General features: G+C 25.1%; 1 protein-coding gene across 5 annotated transcripts in view; it reads right to left on the bottom strand.

Moving 5' to 3' along the window:
* Positions 1–896: 896 nt before the first annotated feature.
* Positions 897–24,383, bottom strand: part of LOC114132611 (uncharacterized) — a 32,703-nt gene continuing 9,216 nt past the window's right edge. For 2 of the 5 annotated variants that reach the window (XM_027998124.2, XM_050201010.1), the window contains exons 16-42: positions 23,979–24,089; positions 23,768–23,915; positions 23,553–23,714; positions 23,287–23,477; positions 23,109–23,222; positions 22,846–22,990; positions 19,156–19,371; positions 18,899–19,095; positions 18,072–18,185; positions 17,578–17,716; positions 17,341–17,514; positions 17,073–17,266; positions 11,848–11,967; positions 11,665–11,776; positions 11,329–11,481; positions 10,527–10,714; positions 10,323–10,439; positions 10,107–10,242; positions 9,979–10,046; positions 9,734–9,903; positions 9,533–9,668; positions 3,456–3,533; positions 2,721–2,807; positions 2,541–2,636; positions 2,156–2,435; positions 1,872–2,042; positions 897–1,425 (exon numbers count right to left, since the gene is read on the bottom strand). In XM_027998124.2, the coding sequence (XP_027853925.2) occupies positions 1,265–1,425; positions 1,872–2,042; positions 2,156–2,435; positions 2,541–2,636; positions 2,721–2,807; positions 3,456–3,533; positions 9,533–9,668; positions 9,734–9,903; positions 9,979–10,046; positions 10,107–10,242; positions 10,323–10,439; positions 10,527–10,714; positions 11,329–11,481; positions 11,665–11,776; positions 11,848–11,967; positions 17,073–17,266; positions 17,341–17,514; positions 17,578–17,716; positions 18,072–18,185; positions 18,899–19,095; positions 19,156–19,371; positions 22,846–22,990; positions 23,109–23,222; positions 23,287–23,477; positions 23,553–23,714; positions 23,768–23,915; positions 23,979–24,089 (3,978 nt within the window). In that variant the 3' untranslated portion in view covers positions 897–1,264. The remainder of the gene's footprint in view (positions 1,426–1,871; positions 2,043–2,155; positions 2,436–2,540; positions 2,637–2,720; positions 2,808–3,455; positions 3,534–9,532; positions 9,669–9,733; positions 9,904–9,978; positions 10,047–10,106; positions 10,243–10,322; positions 10,440–10,526; positions 10,715–11,328; positions 11,482–11,664; positions 11,777–11,847; positions 11,968–17,072; positions 17,267–17,340; positions 17,515–17,577; positions 17,717–18,071; positions 18,186–18,898; positions 19,096–19,155; positions 19,372–22,845; positions 22,991–23,108; positions 23,223–23,286; positions 23,478–23,552; positions 23,715–23,767; positions 23,916–23,978; positions 24,090–24,383) is intronic. The other 3 variants (XM_050201009.1, XM_050201012.1, XM_050201011.1) reach the window with 3 other exon arrangements.

The raw sequence follows: 24,383 nt of genomic DNA, 5'->3' as shown, positions 1-24,383 counted from the left end.
TAACCAGAAGTGTAGCCATTGGTAAAAAAAAACATCAGCAAACAAACATCTCTGAAGCTTACCTGGATTTTGTAATATTAAAAATGTTTAACCTTACTTTAAAACAACTTTATAACGAATTAATAACACTTAATTTATCATGTCTAATAGATTGATTTTATTTAATACTGAATTTTGAATTTAAAGCATATTTATTTTTGAGTCTAATGAAATCAATATTTTAACACATTAAGTACTTACTTAGAAATTTGAATTAAGTGGCAACATGAATTTTCACACTACACTCTATGCGGTTCGTCTGAAATTGTACCTTAAAATTTCAAATAATTGACTGAAAACAATTATTGAGAATATACGTATCATTACATTAATATACTGACATTGAAATAACAATATTATTATGTCCATGACTGCAGTGTATCAAAATTGCCTATTTAACTCGCCGTATAATAAGTTTTACCATTAATTAAAATCAGGAAAAATAGTCGGTTCGAATTTTTTCACGAGATATTATTACTTAGAATTATATAGAAACTTTTAGAAACCAATTAGCCGAAATAATGGTGTTCTTTGATGTATACCGTAATTGTGTTTCGTGCATATTCTAAATTTATTTTTGAAATAAATGTAAAAAAAATTATTTGACAAACAATTTGTGACTATAAAATAAAGCATATGTTTTTAAATTTAAATTACGTATATTGATTTACACGATCGATTACACTTTATGAAAAAATTTTATGTTTTCAATAACTTTGGAAGAGTATATAATAGCGATTTTATTCATAATCGATAATCCATTATCATCGAGAGCGCAACCGTCAATATACAGTTCCGAAGGTATTTGTATAGAAAGGTTACTGAAGGTGTTATAAGTTACCAATCGACTAACAACATAAAATATATTAAATGTCTATTTTAATTTCTTCGTTTTTTTAATGTACAAATCATTTTATAATAAATTTAGTAAAATTAATAAATAATATCTAAGTATGAAAGGATCAAAAACCTATGTAAAAATTAACACGATGAAAATAATAATTTATCGTTCGGCAGAAAAATACAAAATATAAAACAAATATTATAAATAGTAAAAATGTTAATAGCACAACTATTGTTTGTATTGAAACATCGCGAAACGATTAATAAAACACTTGATGTACTACTTTTTAACAATATAAAATAATTAAATATCTAAATTTTTCACTGATTGACGATGAATCAGGTGCAGCTTTAACGTGTATATTACTTGACATCCGGCTGCTTATTGCGGATTCGCGTCGAATAAGTCTTTAATGGAAGCACAGGATATTATGTAACTATCATTTGTCAGTTTATCGTCGATCGTGCATTGCAACTGTTGTAGAGCGAGCTCGGATGATACCACGTGCATTGTGCTGGCACTCCACTTCGACAAAGGAGCATCTGAAATTCGCATAGCAACAGAAGTGTTAAGTTACAGAGCGTGTAGAAATTATTAATACCAAAAATAATACCAATTAAAACGTGGGTATTATTATAATAATTGAAATACATATAACATTCATACAATTTAGAAAATATTTTTGATTTACAAAAAAACTTGTGATTTTATATGATGTTAATTATTAGTTACAGAACAGGCGTAAAATTCAATAAAAATTATTATCCAAAACTTAAAAGTAATTTTTATCCTATAAATTATAAGTTAACACAACCAATTATATAACTTGATCAACTATAATATTATAGCAGTGTATACAATAAAAAATATTTTACATAGTCCGTTGTAACGAAATAATCTACGACTTTTAAATCAACCACCATTGAGAAAAAACTTACACACTCACTAATTTTAATTTGTACTACGATGTTTTTATATACCCACATACCTTTTAGATAACACTTGTGTGCTGTCGCTGGCAGATATACAAAATCCTTAGGCATTTTACAAATGTCTTTGACATTTGTTAAATACTCCAATCCCCAATCCAAGAAATAGACCGTGTAATTATTGTCGTCGGAGACATTCACACATATAGCTCTGTACCACAAATTGTCGTCTAGAACAAAAAAAAAACAATTTTTTTTCAAAATATCAAAACAATCAATGTAACGTAATATTGAGATAGGATTGTGAGTTTAGGACATTAGTCCGCGATTTTCTACAACTCACAGTACTTGGCCAAACAAAGTTCGTTTTTGGCCGGGGTGTACAATGGATCAACAACAGCGGTCATGCAGTGTTCTTGGATTTTTGCTTCCAAATCCGTCAGCGTATCATCAATCAGATGGTCCCTCATCATCAAACAGTCACCGTTCACACACAAAAATGTCAACGTTTTCACAGCACCCTTTAACCATCTCGCATATTGTACGTCTTTGATTGTTAACATGTTTGAAAACCGCTTGCTGAGCTCGGTGGAACAAGTCGTTTCCTGACACAGCGTCGTACACTGAAAACAGGAAGTGTAACACACAATTTAGTACGATATTTTAGTACGAAAAATGTGTATCAAAACACCGGTTTTTATATATGATCCGGCGCAGTGACGGCTTACCAGTAGGTTTGATTCGTTACGGCTGTTGTTGAACTGAAACTGCCCAGAATCTTCGGGGATGGGCGTTGAAGAAAATGAAGGTAGCCCAACATTATCCTAAAACAACGAATTAAGAAACATGTAAATATATATTTCAAACAATTGAAAACATATTAACGTTATTAATAAGATGTTATTTACTATGACGTGTACATTACGAACCAGATCGTCGTAAGATTGATCTACTGTAGATCCCAGCAATACTTCTACCACTGTGACATTGTCTAACTGTGAAAATACAATTTATTTTGGTTTGATTAGACGTAAACAATAAACGTAGATATTCTGTCACAATCGGTTTTTATTAATTTAGAAAATATTAAAAAATGGATTATGACAAATTAATACCAACGTCGTCCTAGAGATTATTTATGTAAGAACAAAAATAAAAATTTGTATTATGCATATGTCGACACAATATTTTTTCACATGCATAACGTGAAAAGTGAAAGTTTTATATGAGAAGACAATCTATTGTAATAAATTACAAACAATTTTCACCATTCATTGAAAAACACGCTATTTACTTTTGGATATATAAATGATTACAATTAATATTGATAAATATTTTGAAAATATTATTTCTCCACATATTGTTAATACTTACACAAAAATTCAATACCGATATCAGATTGTCTAAAAACTGAATGTTTTTTTAGTTGAGATAAATACTAGTTCATTATTTTATATTCCATTATTTATAGTAGTTGTATGAAAATACATACTATTGTATAAAAAATTAACACATAATATACATAGCCGAAATGTAGTACTTAACTAAATAAATTTTAGTTAATATTTTATGAATATAAAACAATAAGTTATGATGTTTATTTAAAATAATAACATATTAATGAATTGCAGTTAATATCTTACGTGTTTTTTAGGGACGATTCTAAACGTAGTGACTGATAATCTTTCTTGCGGTTCTGGTTGTATCTCGATATTCAATAACTGAAACAATTGGCAAAAATAATAGCTTGTTAATATAACAGACGTTTTGTTTTAAATATTAATGATATATTTAATAAATCAAATTTTAACCAGATTAATCACATACTGAAGTATTAAAACTGAACATTTAGGAAAAATTGGTTTAACATAAGCGATATCTGTTCAAAAGATATATTGTTACAGAAATACTTTTTTCTTATTTTCATTTAAATGAATTTGTATTAAATTATATAAATTAAGTTAAATCAACATAAATTATTTTCACAGGAAATGATACATAACAATTAATAACGTCTAATGTTCATTAGACACCGTCCATCACTCGATTTTTTATTAAATCGATATACCTAACATAAAATAAATATCTGGACAAACTGCTACAAGATTGTGCATGGTAGGTATATAAAAAAGTGCTAATAATTTAGTTTATAGATAAAACAAAATCGAAAAATATGCGATATCACTTACAAAATCTTATTCAAAATTTAAACACAATAAAAAATATATACCTATATTTAAAACAATGTAATATTTTATAAACTAAGATGAAAAAATTATTTAAAAAATATAATTGTCATTAAATACTTAGCCATAGGTACCACTCATACAAACTCATATAAAATTATATTATGAATAAGTTTTTGACACTAACGGTAAAGTTATTCATTTTACTTTATTCGATAATCTAACGATTAACAGACCTTGGTATAAAATTAATGTACCAAGCTTTTCTCATTTATTTAAACTATTTAAGATATAAGATTTACATCATAAATAACTATGGTTAGCAAAATAAATATTTTAGTGAACTAACCATTAACATCATATTAAGTAAAAAATCCAAGTCTTCGTTAATAATAAATAATAAATAATAAATAAAATTGGCAATAAATGTACATAAAATAATAATATAGATATTAGATATAAATCATTTACTGTAATTACTAATTACTAATAATTACCTATGTATCAATATAAATAGGATTCTTAAAGACAGAATTTATAAATTTATTAAAAGTTAAGATAATAAACATCTTAAACAAAAAATATATGTACAATATTATACACGAACATTAAATAAAAATGCTAGTATAAAATTAAATAATTATGAAAATTTTGAGAACTGAAATAAATATATCCTAAACATAAATAAAAAAAACAAATAAGGTATGTCCAAACAGTTATCTTTCTTTTACTATTTCTATATATATATAACATGGCATAAAAATGATTTATTTAAATATAAATCAAAATTTACATGTTCTATATGTATAATCCATTATACTGATTGTAAAATACTGAAATATGTATTTGCAAATTAATTTTAAACATTACAGTAATATGGAAACATATGATAATTATTTACATTCACTGATTGGTATATTCAAATATATAATATGCTAACATAATTTACTTCATAATATAATATTGTAGGGACCTCATACTATGTATTATATATACTACTCGTATTATACAAAGAACCAAACACAACGATCTAGGAGATTAAATTATTTCGCGAAAATCGATTAAATTACCATTGAAACTATAACATAATATTATTATAAAGTAGAAGAAAATACTATACTACTCGCTATGAAAATAATATTGAGCTAACGTTCATTTTTTTTTTTTTTTGTACAAAAACGCATTACAGTTGGTGGGTAAGTAATAAAATATAATATGTCGTTCGATTGAATCGCGAAGACATAAACATCGCCGGTTTAATCAATCGAGCGCACACAATACACAGTAGGTACCTACACTCCGTATAAGTTATAAAAACGGCAAAGTTTTCGTTAAAAAAAATATAACACACACGTCGTATGGCACGAAATCCGGACGGGAGATTTATTTCACACACCGACAAAACGGACTATATACTAAATCAACCACGGTGGGTACTATCACTGTGGTCCATAAAGTTTCCGGAAAATTTGGAGGTGTATTTTTGAAACGAGATATGATTTGTCGACCGCCGTTTCACACATATTTATCGTTGAACAAACCACACCACGACAATAATAAAATAATACGTTCAATCTGTAGTCCACCCCAATAAATAGGTTAGACCAAAACCCAACCCTGATAGCGACTTTTATTATGCAACACACATTAAGTTTTTTATTGTTGTTAATAGTAGAGCTAAAATCAGTGATGCAACCTCATGGCACACATTCATTAAGTATATAAATTTAATCTAGAATATATTATTATATATCTAATACAATAAATAGATGGTCAACTAATTTTGGTAATCATTATTATTATTATTTCGTTTATAATATGATTAAACAGCTGTAAAGAACATTTAACATCAGGCACATCAAATCTAACCTAGTATGGAATACTTATTTGAAAGTATTCTAAATACTATTTTCCTAGTTAAAAAGTTATGATTAAAAAATTTGAAAATCTAGACATTTTTTATCGTGAATTAATTATAGCTATCAATATATTTTATAATACATAACATACATTAGTTTATATAATAAAAATCATGATGATTAATACCTAGTACATTAGCAATCTGGATGCACATTTTTAACTGGAACTCCACAAAATTTTTTTTAGAATTTTTTCGTTTTCAAATTAAAAACTATATTAGGTACGTAAATAATTGCGCCGGCATTTAAATTTTCTATACGAACATCATGCAATAATTATTATCTTTTAAAATATTTCAAGAAGTATGACGAAAACACTTCGAGTATACGACACACATCTAAAATTCTCACGTGTCGTGTACCATTATTAATTACGACAGCTCGGAAACTTCTAAACACTTTGTAGCGCATAATAATAATACTAATACAATAGTGAAAACCCGCTTTTAATTCATAATTCAAGTCGACAGAAATAATTTCCTCAGATTTTCAATATGTTTATAAGCCCCATCACACTCTCATGACAAAACCAAAATGTCCCGGTAAATAACGTAGGCCTTAACATGATATAGCTTCAAAAATTCAACGATGTGGAAAAACAGTGAATTTTCAAGAATAAATGTAATTACTTTAATAATAACTAGCAATATTAATTACATTTAATAGGACTCATAATTAATTATGTATTGTATTTTATTAAAAAAAAAAATAAAATAATGACAATCGCAACGCATTGAGTATAATAAATTTATTATGTTATCAATACAATAAAAACACTTAACTCCAAAGTCTCATTAAATGCGGGCAAAGTAATTTACAGATTGTGTTGTAAATTTGTAATATCCCATTACGTAAATAAACGACATTGTTCTTCTCTTTTAATTAAACGCAATTATAAAAACATATTTTACAAAAGCATAACACGAGGGCTGAGAGTCACATGTCCTAAGCCCCAAAACAACCACCTTCTTAACGGAATCGGTAAATTACGTAGCCAAAAAAATATCAATCATTTACTATATAAATTGCGTCTCAGATATATTAGAAATGTACCTAAACAGCAGCCTGGGATATTCCTATTTCCGATCAGCTGTACAATTAAAAGATAAGTATTAATATTATTGATCGATCTAGATAACTCTCACTTACATAATATTACTAGCAGCCAGTTGGGTTAGCCATTTGATCGAAGCTCTTACGTACGAGTTTTTACATTACTCTACAGTTAACTAATGTGTATTTTTGTTCAATTTAATAAACATGGACATTATGAAAAGTGAAAGGAATAAAACATTTAAATTTGTTGATAAAAATTGTCGTATGAATAAAAAACATTTAAGTAGGCATAAGTACAAAAATAAACCCAGGCCGCAGTTAACGTATGTATAAAATATACCCAGGACACAATTTACATAAAAAAATTTGAAATGGGACACAATTTACAGCGACCCTTTCTTATAACCCTCTCGAGCCACTACAATAAAATATATTATAATGTATTTACAGGAAACATAATTTTTATTTTTATTCAATCTGTGCACATTTATAAGAAATACACAATAAATATTTTAGAGTTAAACTGCAGTTCTACTTTAATATTTTCAACAATTTTGTTAAACGTTAAGTCATATACAAATGACAAAAAACGACAATTATTTTATTTTATTTTATTATATAAATCATAATAAAAATAATAAATAAACCACATTTATAACAATAAAATTTTTTTAGATATTAAGATACCAACACCAGTTAAGATGAATCAAATATCAATAACTTTTATTACTATATACTTTAAATCAGTTCAATCTCTTATATTTCAGTGTATATTCATGCCTAATGTCTATAGTTTAAAATATTTAGTGTATTATTTTATTAAATATTGTTATGATATAAAAGTATTAACAAATTAATAAATGAATATTTTAAATAATATATATTATATATGGTTATAGATACCTGTCAAAAAAGTGTTAAATAATTATATTGGAATAAAAGTACATTGTAAAATTAAAAAAAATAATAATAATGTTATGTACTAAGTTGATACGGGGCTTTTTTTTCTAGATTCATTTCAATAGTAGACTACAAATATTCAAATCTATTTTCAAAATTCTTATCGCTTCGTTCATCAATCGGTACGTTGAAAATAAAACATGTCTATAATCCTATATAGAGCGTGTGTTCAAAAATATAAAGTCACAGCTTCTAATCCTCCAAGTAGTGAATTTTGTCAAAACCACATCGCCACCTAACCCAACCCAACCTAACCTTACATTGACCTATTTCCATAGGAATCAGTATACACAACTATAGTCTTGTCACAAAATAATTTAATTACTAAGTCTTGAAATTTAAAAAAAATTTACTTTAAATAAATTTATTATTTAATATAATTAACAAATTGTGACCATTCCTGTCCTCACAGTAAAGACGTACCACGTTGTAAAATAACCAAATAATATTATATAAATACGCTGTGTCCTTTAAACCAACTATACTGCTTATAGTACCTATATTATATATTCTTTGAAACGTCAGATTCCTGTGGGACACTAGCAAGTACCACCATTATTTTCTGTATTAAATATATAATACATAAAATATACATATTACATATATGCGTCCTCGCGTGTATGCAACGTATTAACATTTAAAAACAAAATGGATCAATTTTATAAGAATAAAAAAAACTTCGTCAACTATAATCCATTATTATGTATAATACGCATATGTTATACACGTAAATATACTACGAATAGTAACAATAATAATTAATATAATGTAAGCAAAATTTAAGCCAGAAAAAAACTGAATCCAATTTTCAACATCATATTTCTAGGCGAACGTACGAGGTGAAGGATATATTATGTCACTGCATGCTCTACAAACTCCAGAAAAAGGCCAATTTTAAAAATTTTAAATCTTCAATATACCGATATAAATATTCAAAATAACATTTCAAAAAAAAAAAAATAGAAGTCTTGGAAATAATTACTTAAAAATATATCGAATTAAGTTTCAAGGGACTAGTAAAAAAAAATTAAATTAAAATTAAACATTAGACAATAAATATAGTGTTTTTTAAGTTAGTCATAAATTTTAGATTTTAATGATAATAAAATATAAATAATAATTTTACAACAACTATCTTTTTCAAGCGAAAACCTCATTTTTTTACATATTTGACTAATGAAGCCTACGTCCATGATAATATTTAATATTACACTAGCTAACAAACCCTGGTGGACTGCAGTGTGGATTTTCTTGATAGGAATCACGCCTCCCAGTAGATATTTTACTTATTATAAAGTTACTAGCTTACAACCGGTTTCATAAATGCAACAAATTTAAGTCAATTTTAAATTGATTTAATTATAAAAAACAGCTAATGCAGGGTAAAAAACATGTATTTATTACTTATACACATCACAACAACCAGACATATTCGTCGAATTTGAGTTGAAAACTTATTTAAAATGACCCCTTAACTCAATATTTTGACGAAATGACCGCTAAAGCTGTATGGATTTAAATTTAAAATATTTTAACTATATTGATTTGAACGTTTTAAATTATAAAAATAATAAACATATGCGGTATATGTTTACTCACCAGCGATTTTCCTTTGTATTTCGACGGCATGCGGAAAATTTCTTTGATACTGCGATCGACACTGAAATTTCCAACGTCCACGAGACCAACTTTTATTTTGGCTTTATCAATTACTTTCAGCACTTCTCCGCGGTACCTAAAGGAATCCAAAATTATTGTAGCAAAAACATTTAACACATTTCTCAACCTCGTTTAATTTACCAACTGGGACTGATGAACACGATGCACGGCATATTAACACTAACGGATTTAACAGATTCGAAAGTGTTACTGTCTTCAAACATTTGATTCTCTAATTTTATGAATTCAAGACGACTTTCATACGTGTGCACAAAGTACTTCGAAGAAGATATTTTTTCGGCGACCCAAACCTAGTGGTTATTTTATCAAATCAAGTTTAGTAATAACAATAACTGTAATGTATAAAATGTGTAATAATAGCAAACCTGAATAGCGACGTCCAAGGGTGGTTTGTAATACTTTATTACACATTTTTCAGTATTTATATTATTATCTAAAAATAAAACAAAGAATAAATTAATATCAATTATACTAATATCTCGGAATATCATACCACCGTTGGCATATACATCATTTTGAATGTGTTGCCCAATATGTCTGTTATCTAAAAGTTTCTTTATTTCTTCATTTATATTACACTGTGTGTCGACTGATATCAATACGACTTTATTTTGTTCAGTGATAGAGTCCTAAAAAAAAAATCCTAGTTAAAAATGTACTTGAATTTCTACAATCGAATACGTAATAATAAGTAAAACAATACACCTACAATTAAAAATGTCTCTTTTTGGCTGATGTTTTTTATATAGTACAGTATTGTAGGATTAACAGGTCCTGCATCTAATCCGTGTAAACCGACCATAAACGTAGGTGGACAATTTTGTAGCTACGAAATTACATGTTAAGATAAAACGATTCATACTTCGACATTTTTATCATACATTTTACACGTAAAAATAGTATTTCATTTTACCTGCGATTCGGACGGTTGTACAATATTACTCTTGTGAACAGTATCCCAAGATCCAAAATCAATAAAACAAACATAAAAATAATTATCGTCTACTCTAGAAATAACTTCAGCTCTGTAAAATTTAGTTCCACCTTGTTCTCTTGCCGCAATTATTTCACCAATTTTAGGATCGTTTTCAATAGGATTCTCTATAAATAACAGTGATTATAAATAACGATATATAAGCAAAAGCAAATCTAGATAAATATATATAAAAAAAACAACAATTTAATTTGGCAATAAATAATTAAGAAATATTTTTTTTTTTTTTTTGTGATAATTGTTGATAATTAAATGGACAGTGAAATTTCACTTTTTGATTAAAAACTCAATATTATTAATTATGAAGTTATTTAATTAATAATTATCCATTAATAGTCCATTGCGAATATGATACTTAGATTGACTTTTATTAAATAAATTAGAATTAATCAAATTATGATAAATACATGGTTTCAGAATAAATAGAGCAATAAAAAAAGATATTAATTATCTTGTTATCGGAAGTATATAGTTTTTATACATATATATTATTAATTCTTACTAGAAATTATGATGCAAATAGTGTTAAAAATAATGTTTTAGATAAATTTTTAATTTTTAAATTTATTTATTTTTAATTTTTAATTTTTTTTTATTTTTATTTAATAGTTATTAAAGACAAAGATAATCAAATTATATTCTATAAGTCATCTTAAGAAACAAAAGTACAATATTTATGTTTTTAAAAATTTATGTAAAGATAGGTACACTTTTTATTTACCTAACTCGCAGGAAGATGAAAAATTCTCCAAGAATGATTTAAATTTATCCGTGCCATTGTTAATACGTCTAACGTAAATAGCTTGTAGATCCACAAACGTTGAAATATAGACTATATCTTCTTTGTTTAACATCTGTACTGTTTCTGGCGAATCTAAATAATAAACATTTTGTTTTAAAAACTGAACAGTGATAATAACAAATATAAAAGCATAATAAGCATATAAACACATAGGTTTCTTTATTATTTAACACTTTTTTTTAACGACTTTTATATGGGTTTATTATTTATGATTGATAGTCAATGGTTTTAATGATTATATTTATGTGGTTTAACCTCTTTCTTTTTGAACCAAAAGCTTTATCAGATGATTGTTAACATTTTGCTGGGTTTTAATAGTAGTCAACGTCACGGCATTTAATCCATTTGGACTTTTCTCGTCAAATTCCTAAAATTTATAATATGAAACAATATTCAATAAAAATATACCATCCCATCATATAACAGAAATATACATACAATAATTAAAGGCAGGTTTTCACACAACATATTCACATAAGACATAGCTTGGGCGTTGAGATTGTTGAGAATTCCAGAATCAATATCTTTGAGACGTATTGAATAAATTGTACGTGGAATCTAAAATAAATAAATGTCTTACATTAATAATGATTACAATGAATTAGTAGTTAAGCAATAAACATAATTATGAGTTTATGGAATATTCTTAGAAGTAAAACTGAAATACAAATAGTCAAGTAGATAACCATTTATAACAATGTCAAAATAAACACTGTCAAACAGTATACGAGTACATAAATTATTAGTTATTTCAAATGATAAAAATATTTTTACACACAAATTTACACCTCACTCTCGTGATAACAATTATTCGGAAGTCAATAATTCAAAAAGTCAACATTACCGCTATTATACCTAACACCACGAGTCATGATAATTTTACTCGTTTTTAATATTTTTCCTAGTGAATCATACTTTAATTTAAAAAACAATACGAGTAGTGGTCGACTAGCAAATAAAAATTTAATCACGAATTCGATCGTTATTTTTAACTCACGAATAATAGTATAATATAAAGTAGAAATATTTTTATTCAAAAACGTTTTGGTTAAAGCAAAATTTTTTCACAAGAAAATAATCACACTCACTAAAAATATATTATTTATTATCATTAAAACTATACGTAATTTATTTCCCACGGCAGCTACTTCTCCCCCACCCATTTTAACAAAGCTGTAAAGCATTTTTTTACTATTTGAATACATTAAAAAAACTATAGTAAATCTTGTATTATTATTTTTATTAATATTGATAATGATTTAAAAATAAACCCCAAGGTTTATTGTTCATACTCGTATATTTTTCCTTGAATACACGGCACGTCAAGAGGTTGTAGAAACTGCAGACGAATTTTATACTTAAAATTAACTGAAGTACAATATAATAAAGTTCAAAATATTTCAATTAAAAATTAATAAAATAAAAAGAATTGCTGTTTCACGACGGCCGCGGCGTGAATGATTTTCTTTTAATCATCCAAACCATTACATTTTATTACTCATAGTCGATTTATTAATTCACATACATTATATCATCAGTTATCACGTTACACCCAAACTCCGAAGACTTCATAATCGAAATTAAGTTTCTTTTTCAATACAAAAAAACTACACAAAAGTACACTACACTGTAAATAATAAAACGTTGTCTCGAGAAAGATCATAATATTAAACACAGTTATAACTGTGGCCCACCTATATAAATATAGATAGATATATTTTAAAAATAAAATAAGAACTGTTTGTCTAATGACGAGAAAACTGTTGTAGACGTGACTGGTGATAAATCGTGTAAACGTCTTTCTAGTACCCCATGTACAGGTAGTATATAAGTAATAATATCGACCCTTTCAGCGAAAAAAAAATAAAAAATAAAATAAAAAAGGTAGGAAATGAGTACCACCACTCAGTGCATTAAGTGTCGAATGGAACACTATTATGGGTGTATTAAATTTGAATTCAATGATATATCATTGTGAACAAAAATTGATTCTGAGAGGAGGTTATTAGCATATAATCTATATTATCAACAATACTTCATTAATTATATTATTAGTATTTAATTATTTTAACTTAAGACCGAATTTTTGTGCAGCCAATGCCTAAAAAACATGCAATTAAAATTATAAAACGTGCAAAATCGTGCAACAAAATTTTCCTTAAAGGTACTTCAAATTATACTTTTAATGCTATTTATTTTTATATTATTAGTATTATTATAGTAATTATTAACACCGACTGTTGGCATTAACTTTAAGTATTATATTAAAATATAAAATTTAAAAAAAATAATAGTTTAATTCAAATTAAATAAGCTGATTTACAATATTTGATTAAAATTTACTATCATATACATTTCCAACTTTTTTTTTAAAATTATGTACTTGCATATGTGTATATAATATCAAGTATCAACTCTAAAATTGTTGTATAAAACACGAGGTAACTACAACTGTAGTACGTATAAGTGTATGTATAATCGACAATCGTAGTAGTATTGTCATTATTTTAATTACGTCGTATTATATCAATATAAATATATATATATATATTATTATTAGATATAAAAGTCCAATACTTCATATAACAACATAATATAGCAATTAGCAATGATATAGGCTACGAATATAGTAGATTTTTTTTTCGTGTCAGGCCACTTAACATTCATAAAGTTAGTATATAGTAGATAGATATTATAATAGAGATTATGGATCAAAAATATTTGTACAGGAGTACCAAATATTACATTTTTATAAAAAAAAAACCAAAACGTGCAATTATGTACAAAAAAAAAATTTTAATTAATCTACATCTCTTATGATTTGTAGCTTGTTTCTATAGGATTTAGAACACGCCACAAAAAGATGCAATTACACAGAAATCCGGTCTTTAATTATAACAAAAATTACATTTTTACCATATTTTATCAACTTATACAACTAAAAAATAAATGTAATAACATATTTCTATAAATATCGTAAACACATTAACAATTAATTTATAAAATAAATAGATAATAATATATTAAAATAAATAAAATGCCATTACGTAGAGTAAAATAAATAATAATATACGTTGAAATTCCCACATTTAATATTTTTAAATTATAACAAATTAATTAGTAACGTTATTTATCGTTTAAATAACTAATTTCGTCCAAATTTTAACTTCGAATATCTGTAAAAAGTAATTCTCCGTATATATTTTACAGCTTTTATAGTTCAAAAACTACTTATTGAGAAATCTTCTATTGAATTTTCAAAACTTAGATATATAAAAAAAAAGGTTTTGTGAATTTTTCGTGAACAACTATTAATGAAATAAATAAAAATTATGAGTAATCTTGTCAAGAATTTTGAATCAGCGAATATTTTTTTATCGACATATCAAAATAAAGAAATCAATTTAATGAAAATTCCACGGTTTAGGGGAAAAATCCTGTTTTCCTTAATTGTTTGTTTGATTTCTCCGATTATAAAAAAGTACTGGACATTTTGAAAGTGCAAACTAAATTCAATTTCTATCCAAAACGAACCACTGTCAAAGTTGAAAATTGAAGCATCATTACCTCGAAATTTTAATACTAATATATTGTATTACACATTTAATCTCTTTCTACAACTTAAGATACTTAGGTTATCTATTTATTTGAAATATAACAATTAAGAAAATTCCTTGTAAATTAAATTTTTTTGATATATTGCCAATTTTTCCATAATCTGTATGATTCTACATTGTACATAATAAATTATTTAATTACAATAAGAGCCGATTATTAAGAATGTCCATATTATAATATTATTTCAAATATAATTTATTAATAATATATATATATATATATAACATTAATATTAAGTTATTCAATTTTACGTAAAACATAAGATATGGCTTGTGAAGTAGAAATATAAAATATTGGGGTAGTTATCAGAGTTTTTGAGAAGTATATAACGCGTCCCATTATTATTAAATAATACCATTTATTTTATAGACATGAATTAAGCCAAATAAATATAAATTTAAAGTATATAGTTACTTTGTATGTGGTGTTATGTTAGTAGTAGGTATATGTATATTACTAGGTACATAATATTTAGTTTAAATTTCTATATAACACGGTAACTATTCAATTCCCGAAAATTTGTAATTAATAATTAATTCAAAGAGAAAAATCGTAATTCGGGGTGGTATAATACATTAAATGGTTGAGTGGAGGAAATATATATGACAGTTTATTTCCCGCACGATGATTCTAGCTGTACAGTGTACACTAGAGATCGCAAGACATGTCAAGGCAAATGTAAGTACAATAATAAATATGAATCAATTGTATCAATATTTATAATATAAAAATATACTTACTTCCTAGATATCATCGTATACATATTATATATATTTTAGTCAGAGATGAAAGCTTGAAATTTTTTTTTTCATTGACATTCTCAACATTCTTTGAAAAAGTTAGTTTTAAGTATTTTTCTTAACATAATTGTAGCAAAACGTTAATACACTCGAGACTCAACATTTATACTCAGTATAAGAACACAACATTTTAAATAATATATAAAAACACACATTTATTATCGAGGTAAATATTATAATACTGATTTGTATAAATATAGTTATTTGTATTATGAATTTGTTATATAATATATTTATATATTATTGTGGTTAATAGAATATTAAAATGGGCAAATGGTAATAGAAGTACATAGTTTCAAATACAATTATGAAGGTATAGGTTCGGCACTCACCGAAATTTTTCTAGGAGAGGGCAATGTTAGGATTTGTTATATGATAAATAATAATTTATCTTAAAACATTCAATTAAAAATATGTTTTTGAAAGTTAGGGGGGGGGGGGCAAATGCCCCATTTTTGCCGCTCCTTCCGGCGTCTATGTACGAAATGGCGGACAATTCCCCCCCCCCCCGACTGTTTTTGGCGTAGTAGGACATTATTTTCCCCTCAATATATTTTCGATTCAAACATTTTTCTTTTAAGTTTATTATTTAATGAGAAATTATTTTTTTTTTTTTTCATAAATATAACAATTATACCTATCAGGGCCAGAGGTCGTTGTTGCCACAATAAAATTAAAAATAATTAGATTAAAAATAGATTAAAATCTAAAATTGTATCTAAAACCCAATCAATTGCTGAGTTGTCAAAAACTATTTACCTAATTATATGATTTAGACTATTAAGATAAGATTCTTCTACAATTTTTAACCTATTTTACTTATATACAATTTTTTTACGTTTTATCATATTTAATAAAAAAAAAATATAATTTATAATATAAATTTATAAAGTTATAATTATAGTATAATTGATTATATTTATGAAAAAAAAATTATTTCTCATTAAATAATAAACTTAAAAAAAATGAGGGGAAAATGTCCTACTATTCCAAAAACAGTAAGGGGGAAATTGTCGGTTACCCTGTGTATAAAGGTTAAAGATACTATAACTCTATAATATCAAAGGATTTATTTGATAAGAAATAAATAAGAGAAATTATAAAATTTTCATAATTTTTAACTGTTTCACAAAAAAAAATTTCATGAAAATTTACATTACTAATATCAGTCATCAAACTATTAAGCTAAGTATCATTAAATAAGTACAAAACTATAACTATTGTTTGAAGAAAAAAATAATTTACCTGTTTTAAGTGTTCTGGGATTTCCACAAAACTACTTGCCGAAACAGTATCTTTAGTACCTAAATCATAGAAAACCACTCTGTATTGATCTTCGCTCAACTTTTCTTCGACAGCACCCCTGTTAAATGAATTATCAGTAGACGATCTGATTCCATAAACTTCTCCTATAACTGGATTTATGGTAATAGGTTGAGCTGGAAAAATAATGAATGTTGTTGTTTATGTATACTACTACAGTTTATTTTATTTTTTGATTTAAAATACATACAAGTCAAACAATAGACTGAAAAGTCTTTTAAAAACTTATCGACTTCAGCTTTATTGAAAGGCACACTGATATAAATATCCTTTAGACTAATAAATGCATGAATAGTAACTATGCTTTTATTAGTCAATGGTGGTATTAGTGGAATACTGATATCATTAGATATATACTTCATACCTAAATTATAAATTATACAAATTATAAACATCGCTAAAAATTGTTTTGTAGTTTTTAACTAACCAGAATTGAGTTGCAAAGAATTATTAATAATAGTATTATCCATTGTGGTGCAATTTGTATGTAAATTATTTAAATGATCTATAACATTTAAATTTTGGCTAATGACAGTTAACTTAACTTTATTTAAATCTTCAAACTCCTATAATAAACAATAATTCATTAAATAATATGATTAATTAATACATTTATTCGAGTTGGTAATATTATACTAAGTACAATTGTGACTTGTGATTGTTAATAAAAAATGTATCAATGACGAACAATTAATTAGGTATACAAAATGTATATGTATAAAATTATCTTTTGTAAAATGGATCATAATATAAGTAAATAATAGAATAAATTATGTACAAAATCATAACCAATAAATAACAAGGAGAAATTACAATATTTAGCTGAATCTTATCCAGGTCCGTTGAGCCGGTCCTGATCTTATCTAAACTTTAGATAAGATGTTCAGTAAATAGTATAAAAATAAATAGCTTTATACTTACTATTTTCATTAATTCACAGAGTGATATCAAACTTTCTAAATAATTATGACCTTCTGAATTAAGTTCTTCAAAACTTGCACCATCAAGCCCAACTAAAGTAATAGTTGGAGTTACCTTCAAAAATGGTATACAATAACATTAATAAAAAAAAAAAACACACAATGTATAATAAATTCATAAAATGATTTAATTATTGAGTTTTCGATAAATACAATACTTTAATATATCATAAAAAGTAAAATTTGATAACTAACTAAAACAGACTTAAAATAAAGTGTTTCTATTGCACAATAATTATTTGATCAAAGAATACTTATTAATTCAAAAACTATAATAGCTATTAAAATTATTTTGAGTTATTACTGTTGTGTATCAAAACTTATATTTTTAATCTCATACTTTGAAACTAAATGTTATTCAAAATATATTGATATATAAAAACATAGAAAAGTAGTGGGCCATATTGCAGCAACCCCTATGCCATAACAATCCACAAATTTTAAAAATTTTAAGTTCAATAATTATAAATTAAATTACTATAAAGGGTACTGTAATGCTTTAAGATTTTAAATTTTATTCTTTTTAAATATGGTTTTATAAGAAAGTAAAATTTAAGGTTAAAAAAATTATTTGATCAATGCTTTTTGAAATAAAAAATTATCTTAAATAAAAAAGTTTAAAAAAATTTAATTTTAAAACCAAAACTTAATACATCAATATAAGATATCGGTAACAAGATGACACAAATTTATTAATCAACTACACTAAACTTTCTTGAGGTTAAATATTATTAACAATACATATGAATATTTTTAAATTAATTTAACCTGCTGTAGATGTATAGGTAGCGGAACAATATTAGCAACATTTACACTTTCATCAAAACCAAAATCAATAAAATTCATTTCATAAGTGTTTTCATCAGTTACATCAATTATCTTTGCTCGATAAAAACATCCGTCAACTGAACTTTGTGCGCCCACAATTTCATTTAACTTTGGAGATTTACTTTCATAAGCCTTTCCTATAGATAAATAAAACATAATATTAATCAACAAAATTATTTCCTAAGAAAAAGTACTACCTTGTTGTGTACAACAAGTTTGGACATTCTCGACGAGATTTTGCAGTTCAACATAACTTTCAAATTTACGGACATAAATATTATGCAAATCAATATATGCCGTAATATAAACAATGTCCTCATTTTTCAGCATAATAGTTTCATCATAAAACTTAGAATCTCTTATAACATTAGATTCTGAAGATATGTTTGGTAATTCTGTTAATTCTTCTTCTTCTAATAAAAAATAATATATTTATTTTAAAAGGTAACATTTGGCAATACAAAACAAACAAAAGATTATTCGTGATGTTAGTTTTATAAAACAACATTTTAATATTCACTCTATACCATTACTAAATTATAAAATAAAAAAAGTTGGTAAGTTTTTTGCTGAACAGTAGATGTCAAGTGAGACATTGTAATAACTAATAAGTGTGTTAAATTAGAATTCATTAATATATAATTGTACCTATACGTAAAATAATTCTGAGTGGAAACTATCTTACTAGGTTAATTTCATATATTTTTAAATATAATTATTAGATTAGATATACGTATAATTTATTTAAATACTAGTATTATAACTATGGCAGGTTGATTTTATTACTATGGAAAAATTGAAACTATATTCTACAATAATTATATAATTAATATTTATTACAATAGTATATATATTTTATACCATAATATAATATATTATTATTAAAATCTAATCAAAATTTGAATTAAAAATGTTTAGAGCTTATAAAAAGAATTGTGTTCATGAATTTTTAATATTTTTAAATAACTGTGATAAAAATTTATAAAGAGCTAATATTTGTTTTGCCAAGTAAATAATATTTTTAATGACATAGAAAAAAAAAAATTTTAAAATTATACTATACATAAGTTATGTAAATATAAAAATTGGAAACAATTCTGAGAATCTAGTGTAAAAAAAAAAAAAAAAAACAAAAAAACAATATTTAATTCTCAACTACTGATTTAGAGTAATTAAACATTATACTTTTCTGATATACTATTACTAGTAGTTATTATACTAGATCCAATTTACAATCAGAAATCACACCCTAAGATTGTAATGGAAGCATTTGACTAAAAGAATGATGATAGACAGAAAAACAAAAACAAAAATTATTGTGAAATCAATACTTCCATTGTTTGGTTAATAATATAAGCATGTAGTGATATTTTCACTTCCTAATAGGAAATCAAGGAAAATATAAATAACTAGAATTTATTGATCATAACTAGAAAGTACATTTTTAAATTCTTAAACACTTGAAAAAATGATAATAATGCTATTATGCTCTAAAAAAGTAATAACCTTAGAAAAAATTCTTTGAACAATCTATTAAAACCTAGTTGAATATACTCAGTAAGTACTTGAAAATATGCATTCATATACTTATCTTTAAATATTTTATAAACTGAGTCTTTATCAAACAATTTGATATTATAGTATATTTTATAATTAATATTTATACTTAAAAAAGTAGATATGATTTAATAACAAGAAAATATTATAGGTACTAAGAATAAAGAAAAAAGTACAAAACTGTTATACAATGTGAAAAGGTTATTTCATAAATCAGATATTACAAGAAACTTAAACAGACCTCACACATAAATTAGTATAAGGAACTTTTTCAGAACTATCAGACAATATAAATCTCATTATCTAATCTTGAAATCTATTAAAATTCATTATGGGAAATAATCCAGAACTAAAAGCCAGATGATGGAAAGAATACCTTAAAAATTACTAAATTCAGAGATGACACAGAACCTGGAAATACAATAACACAAAGAAACCAATATGCACAGCACCAATACATAATGAAATTACAAAAAAGAAAACAGAAAGAGCAATAAAAAACCCTTCTTTTTTTATACACCATCAGAACAATCAAATTAAGAAAACAAGCAATTAAATTGTGTCATGTTCAAACTATACACACAAATTTAGAAGAACAGAAGGTGCCAAATAAAACCATAATTATACCATTACATAAAAGAGAAAATAAAACAGTTTTTGAAAACAACAGAGGTCTTATTACCATACTCAACTCATATATATTTCAAAAAATATTTATGAACCAACTAATGTTAATGTAGAAGAATAATAGTGTTGTTTCAAAAAAAACAAGTAAACAATAGAGCAAATGTCAGTAATTGAACAAATAATACAGAAAAAGTAGGAATACAGAAAGGTTAGTTTAAGGGTTTAAAAGTTGTTGACTTCAATAAAGCTTATTACAGTGAACACTGAGAGAGCCTCTGTAAGATCAATGTACATGGAAAATTTGCAATAATTAGTAAAGTAAAAGTGGCGAACATAATACCCAAAGCATTCAAGTAAAAACTAGTTTAAAGCAAGAAGATGCACTACCTTCAATAATAATTAACCGGTGGTAGAAAAAGTAATTAAAGAAATGTAAAAAGAATATATTAAAAGAAATAAAAGAATTTAGGTGCACACAGACAACTTTTTGAACAATTTATTAATCGACACCCATAGAACAACACAACCCTCATAATAAGCTTCTGATAAAGTAGTACTAAAAATTAACTAAGAAAAAACGAAGATAATAGAAATATTAGAAAATGAAAATAATATCATTAGTAAATATGATGAAGATACAGAGTTTATAAAAGTATATGAGTTTCAGTACTTAGAAGTAGTGCTGAATGTCGAGAAAGATCATAATAAGAATAACAAAAACTAAAAGAACATCATTAACCCTAAATAAATCTAGTGTTTCAAAAATATATATATATGTTATTAACTGTGATAAAATCCATACTACTCACATATGGATGCCAGTCTTAATTACTAAACTACTAGTAACATAAAAAGAAGGTTAAAATAACTAACCTAAGAGTATAGAAAAAAATGTGTAGACCTACTTACAATAACAACAGATAAATAGAGGAATAAATATAATCAGGAATTAAAGGAAAAAATGGGAGTTAGTACCAGTCATACTTTATAAGTGGTCAACAGATTCAATAGCTTGGTTATATCTTGCACTGAAATAAAGAAAAGACACTTGACTAAGTTCTGGAATGGAATTTTACAGAGAAAAGACCTTGTAGAAGGCCTAAAAAAAAAGATGAATAGATAAAATATAAAAAAGATCTTGAAAAATTAGAAATTCAAGAATGAAAAATGTAAATTAAGGATAGAATAAAAGGAAATAATCAGTGAAAATTCTTAGAAAACTAAATGCTAGAAGAACAAGAAAAATATAATATTAACTATTAATAGTTCCATGTGTTTGTTCTAATATGATAGGTATCTATAAAACCTGAGATAATAATTCAAGTATCAAAATGTTCAATAATAACTTTAAAACAATTTGAATACTTAAAAATTTAGTTGAACTTCAATTATCAAAATGTAACAGAGTAACACCACTCAGCAACCAGCATTTTAATTACAAACCATCAAGATATAAACAATAAATCTCAATGTTACAATGTAAGAAACAGTTTGATAATTTTGAATCACTCATATATTTTTTTAAATAACAATAAAAATCCTCATTTTAAAATATTAAGTAAACCACCATGTTTAAAAGATAGAAATCCATCCCCTTTGGTTAGAAGTACTTTTCAGTCAGAAGAGTTTTTTTAGTATACAAATCATACAATCATTCTTAATGTTTATTGTTAAAAAAAGCAATAAAAAAAATATATTTATACCTTTTATACATTCATCTTCAACAATATTATTAGGTGTAGCATTATTCTCATCCTTGAGAAGTTTATTTAAGCTTTCAGCAACATTTTCATTATTTTTAATTATTACTAATGTTACATCTTTAATAGGAAATGTATTGTCAAAATCCTAAAAAAAAAAATTGAATATTAAATAATATTCCTATAATAATGCCTATTACTATATACTATTATAAATTATTATTATATTTGTATCTTTAATTACAGAATATTCATACAAAACTTACTATTGACAATGGCTCATACGTTGATAATAAATTTGAAATATAATTTGATGCTTCAATGCTCAATGATTGAGACTTAATGCCTTTAAGATTAATTTCTAAAATAGTTGAAGGAATCTAAGAACAATACATTGAATAGTATTAGTATATAATTAACTTTAATGGTTAATGTAAATATTACCATAAAATCTGTAGGGATTTCAAATATTTTTGACAGAGGTACATTATCCTTATCACCAAAGTCAATGAACTGTATTGAATAAGTGACATCATCAATTTTTTTTAAAACTTTACCCCTGTAAAAACTATCATCTAATGTAGACTGGGCTCCAACAATTTGACCAATTATCAGAGGCCTTTTAATTGGTTTAGCTAAAACAAACATTTAAAAATAAAGTAAATTTGTAGTTAATAAAATATAATTTATAATTTTATAATTTTATTTACCAGCTGAACAGAACTCATTAACTTTTTCCAATAAATTATGAAATTCATCATCATAATCCTCTAACTTTCTAATATACATTTCATTCATATTGATAAAAGCTGTTAAATAAACTACACTACCCGGTTTCACAGTGGGAACAATACATTCTAATAAAGATTGATCTAAAATTAATGTAATATAATAATAGTTAAAAATATATTTATTTAATTTAAACCTGATTTGAACTCTTCTTCATTTTCAATTAAATCATTTATGTTTATTTCCTTGTTATTTTCAAATATTAATTCTTTCAAACGATAGTTGAAATTTTCATTGTTTTCAGTCTTGAATATTACTTCATTTGTGCTGTTGTCTATCATGTCCTATTATTTAACTAACTTGTAGGAAAAATTATGATATAATAGTTACTTTAAAAAATAACTTACTATTATCAAGGCTTCATTTTCAGAGATTAAAGATATATATTTACGAGCTGCTTCATTTAATTTAATGGATGGAACATCCTTTAATTTAACCAAAATAGCAGTAGGAATTAACTAAACACAAAGAGATAACAAAAATATATTAAATAACTTTTTTCAAACAACCACTCTCTTTATAAAATTCATCAATAAAAAAAAATCATGAAAAATTGTATACTTTGAGTAATTTTTTAATAAAATAGTTTATGAAATAAATTTTTTTTAATTTTAAGATTCTAATGAATTTCAATATAATCAAAAATCCAATAATTTAAATAACATATTCATTTCATTTTTATAAAAAAAAAGATATAGTTCATAAACATTTTCTAATATCAGAAATCTAAATGCTTATAAAGTAAACCCCAT

This window comes from Aphis gossypii, chromosome 2 (genome assembly GCF_020184175.1).
Source record: "Aphis gossypii isolate Hap1 chromosome 2, ASM2018417v2, whole genome shotgun sequence".
Taxonomy (NCBI): domain Eukaryota; kingdom Metazoa; phylum Arthropoda; class Insecta; order Hemiptera; family Aphididae; genus Aphis; species Aphis gossypii.
Note: the sequence above shows the minus strand (reverse complement) of the source record. Positions and strands in the feature narration are given on the sequence as shown.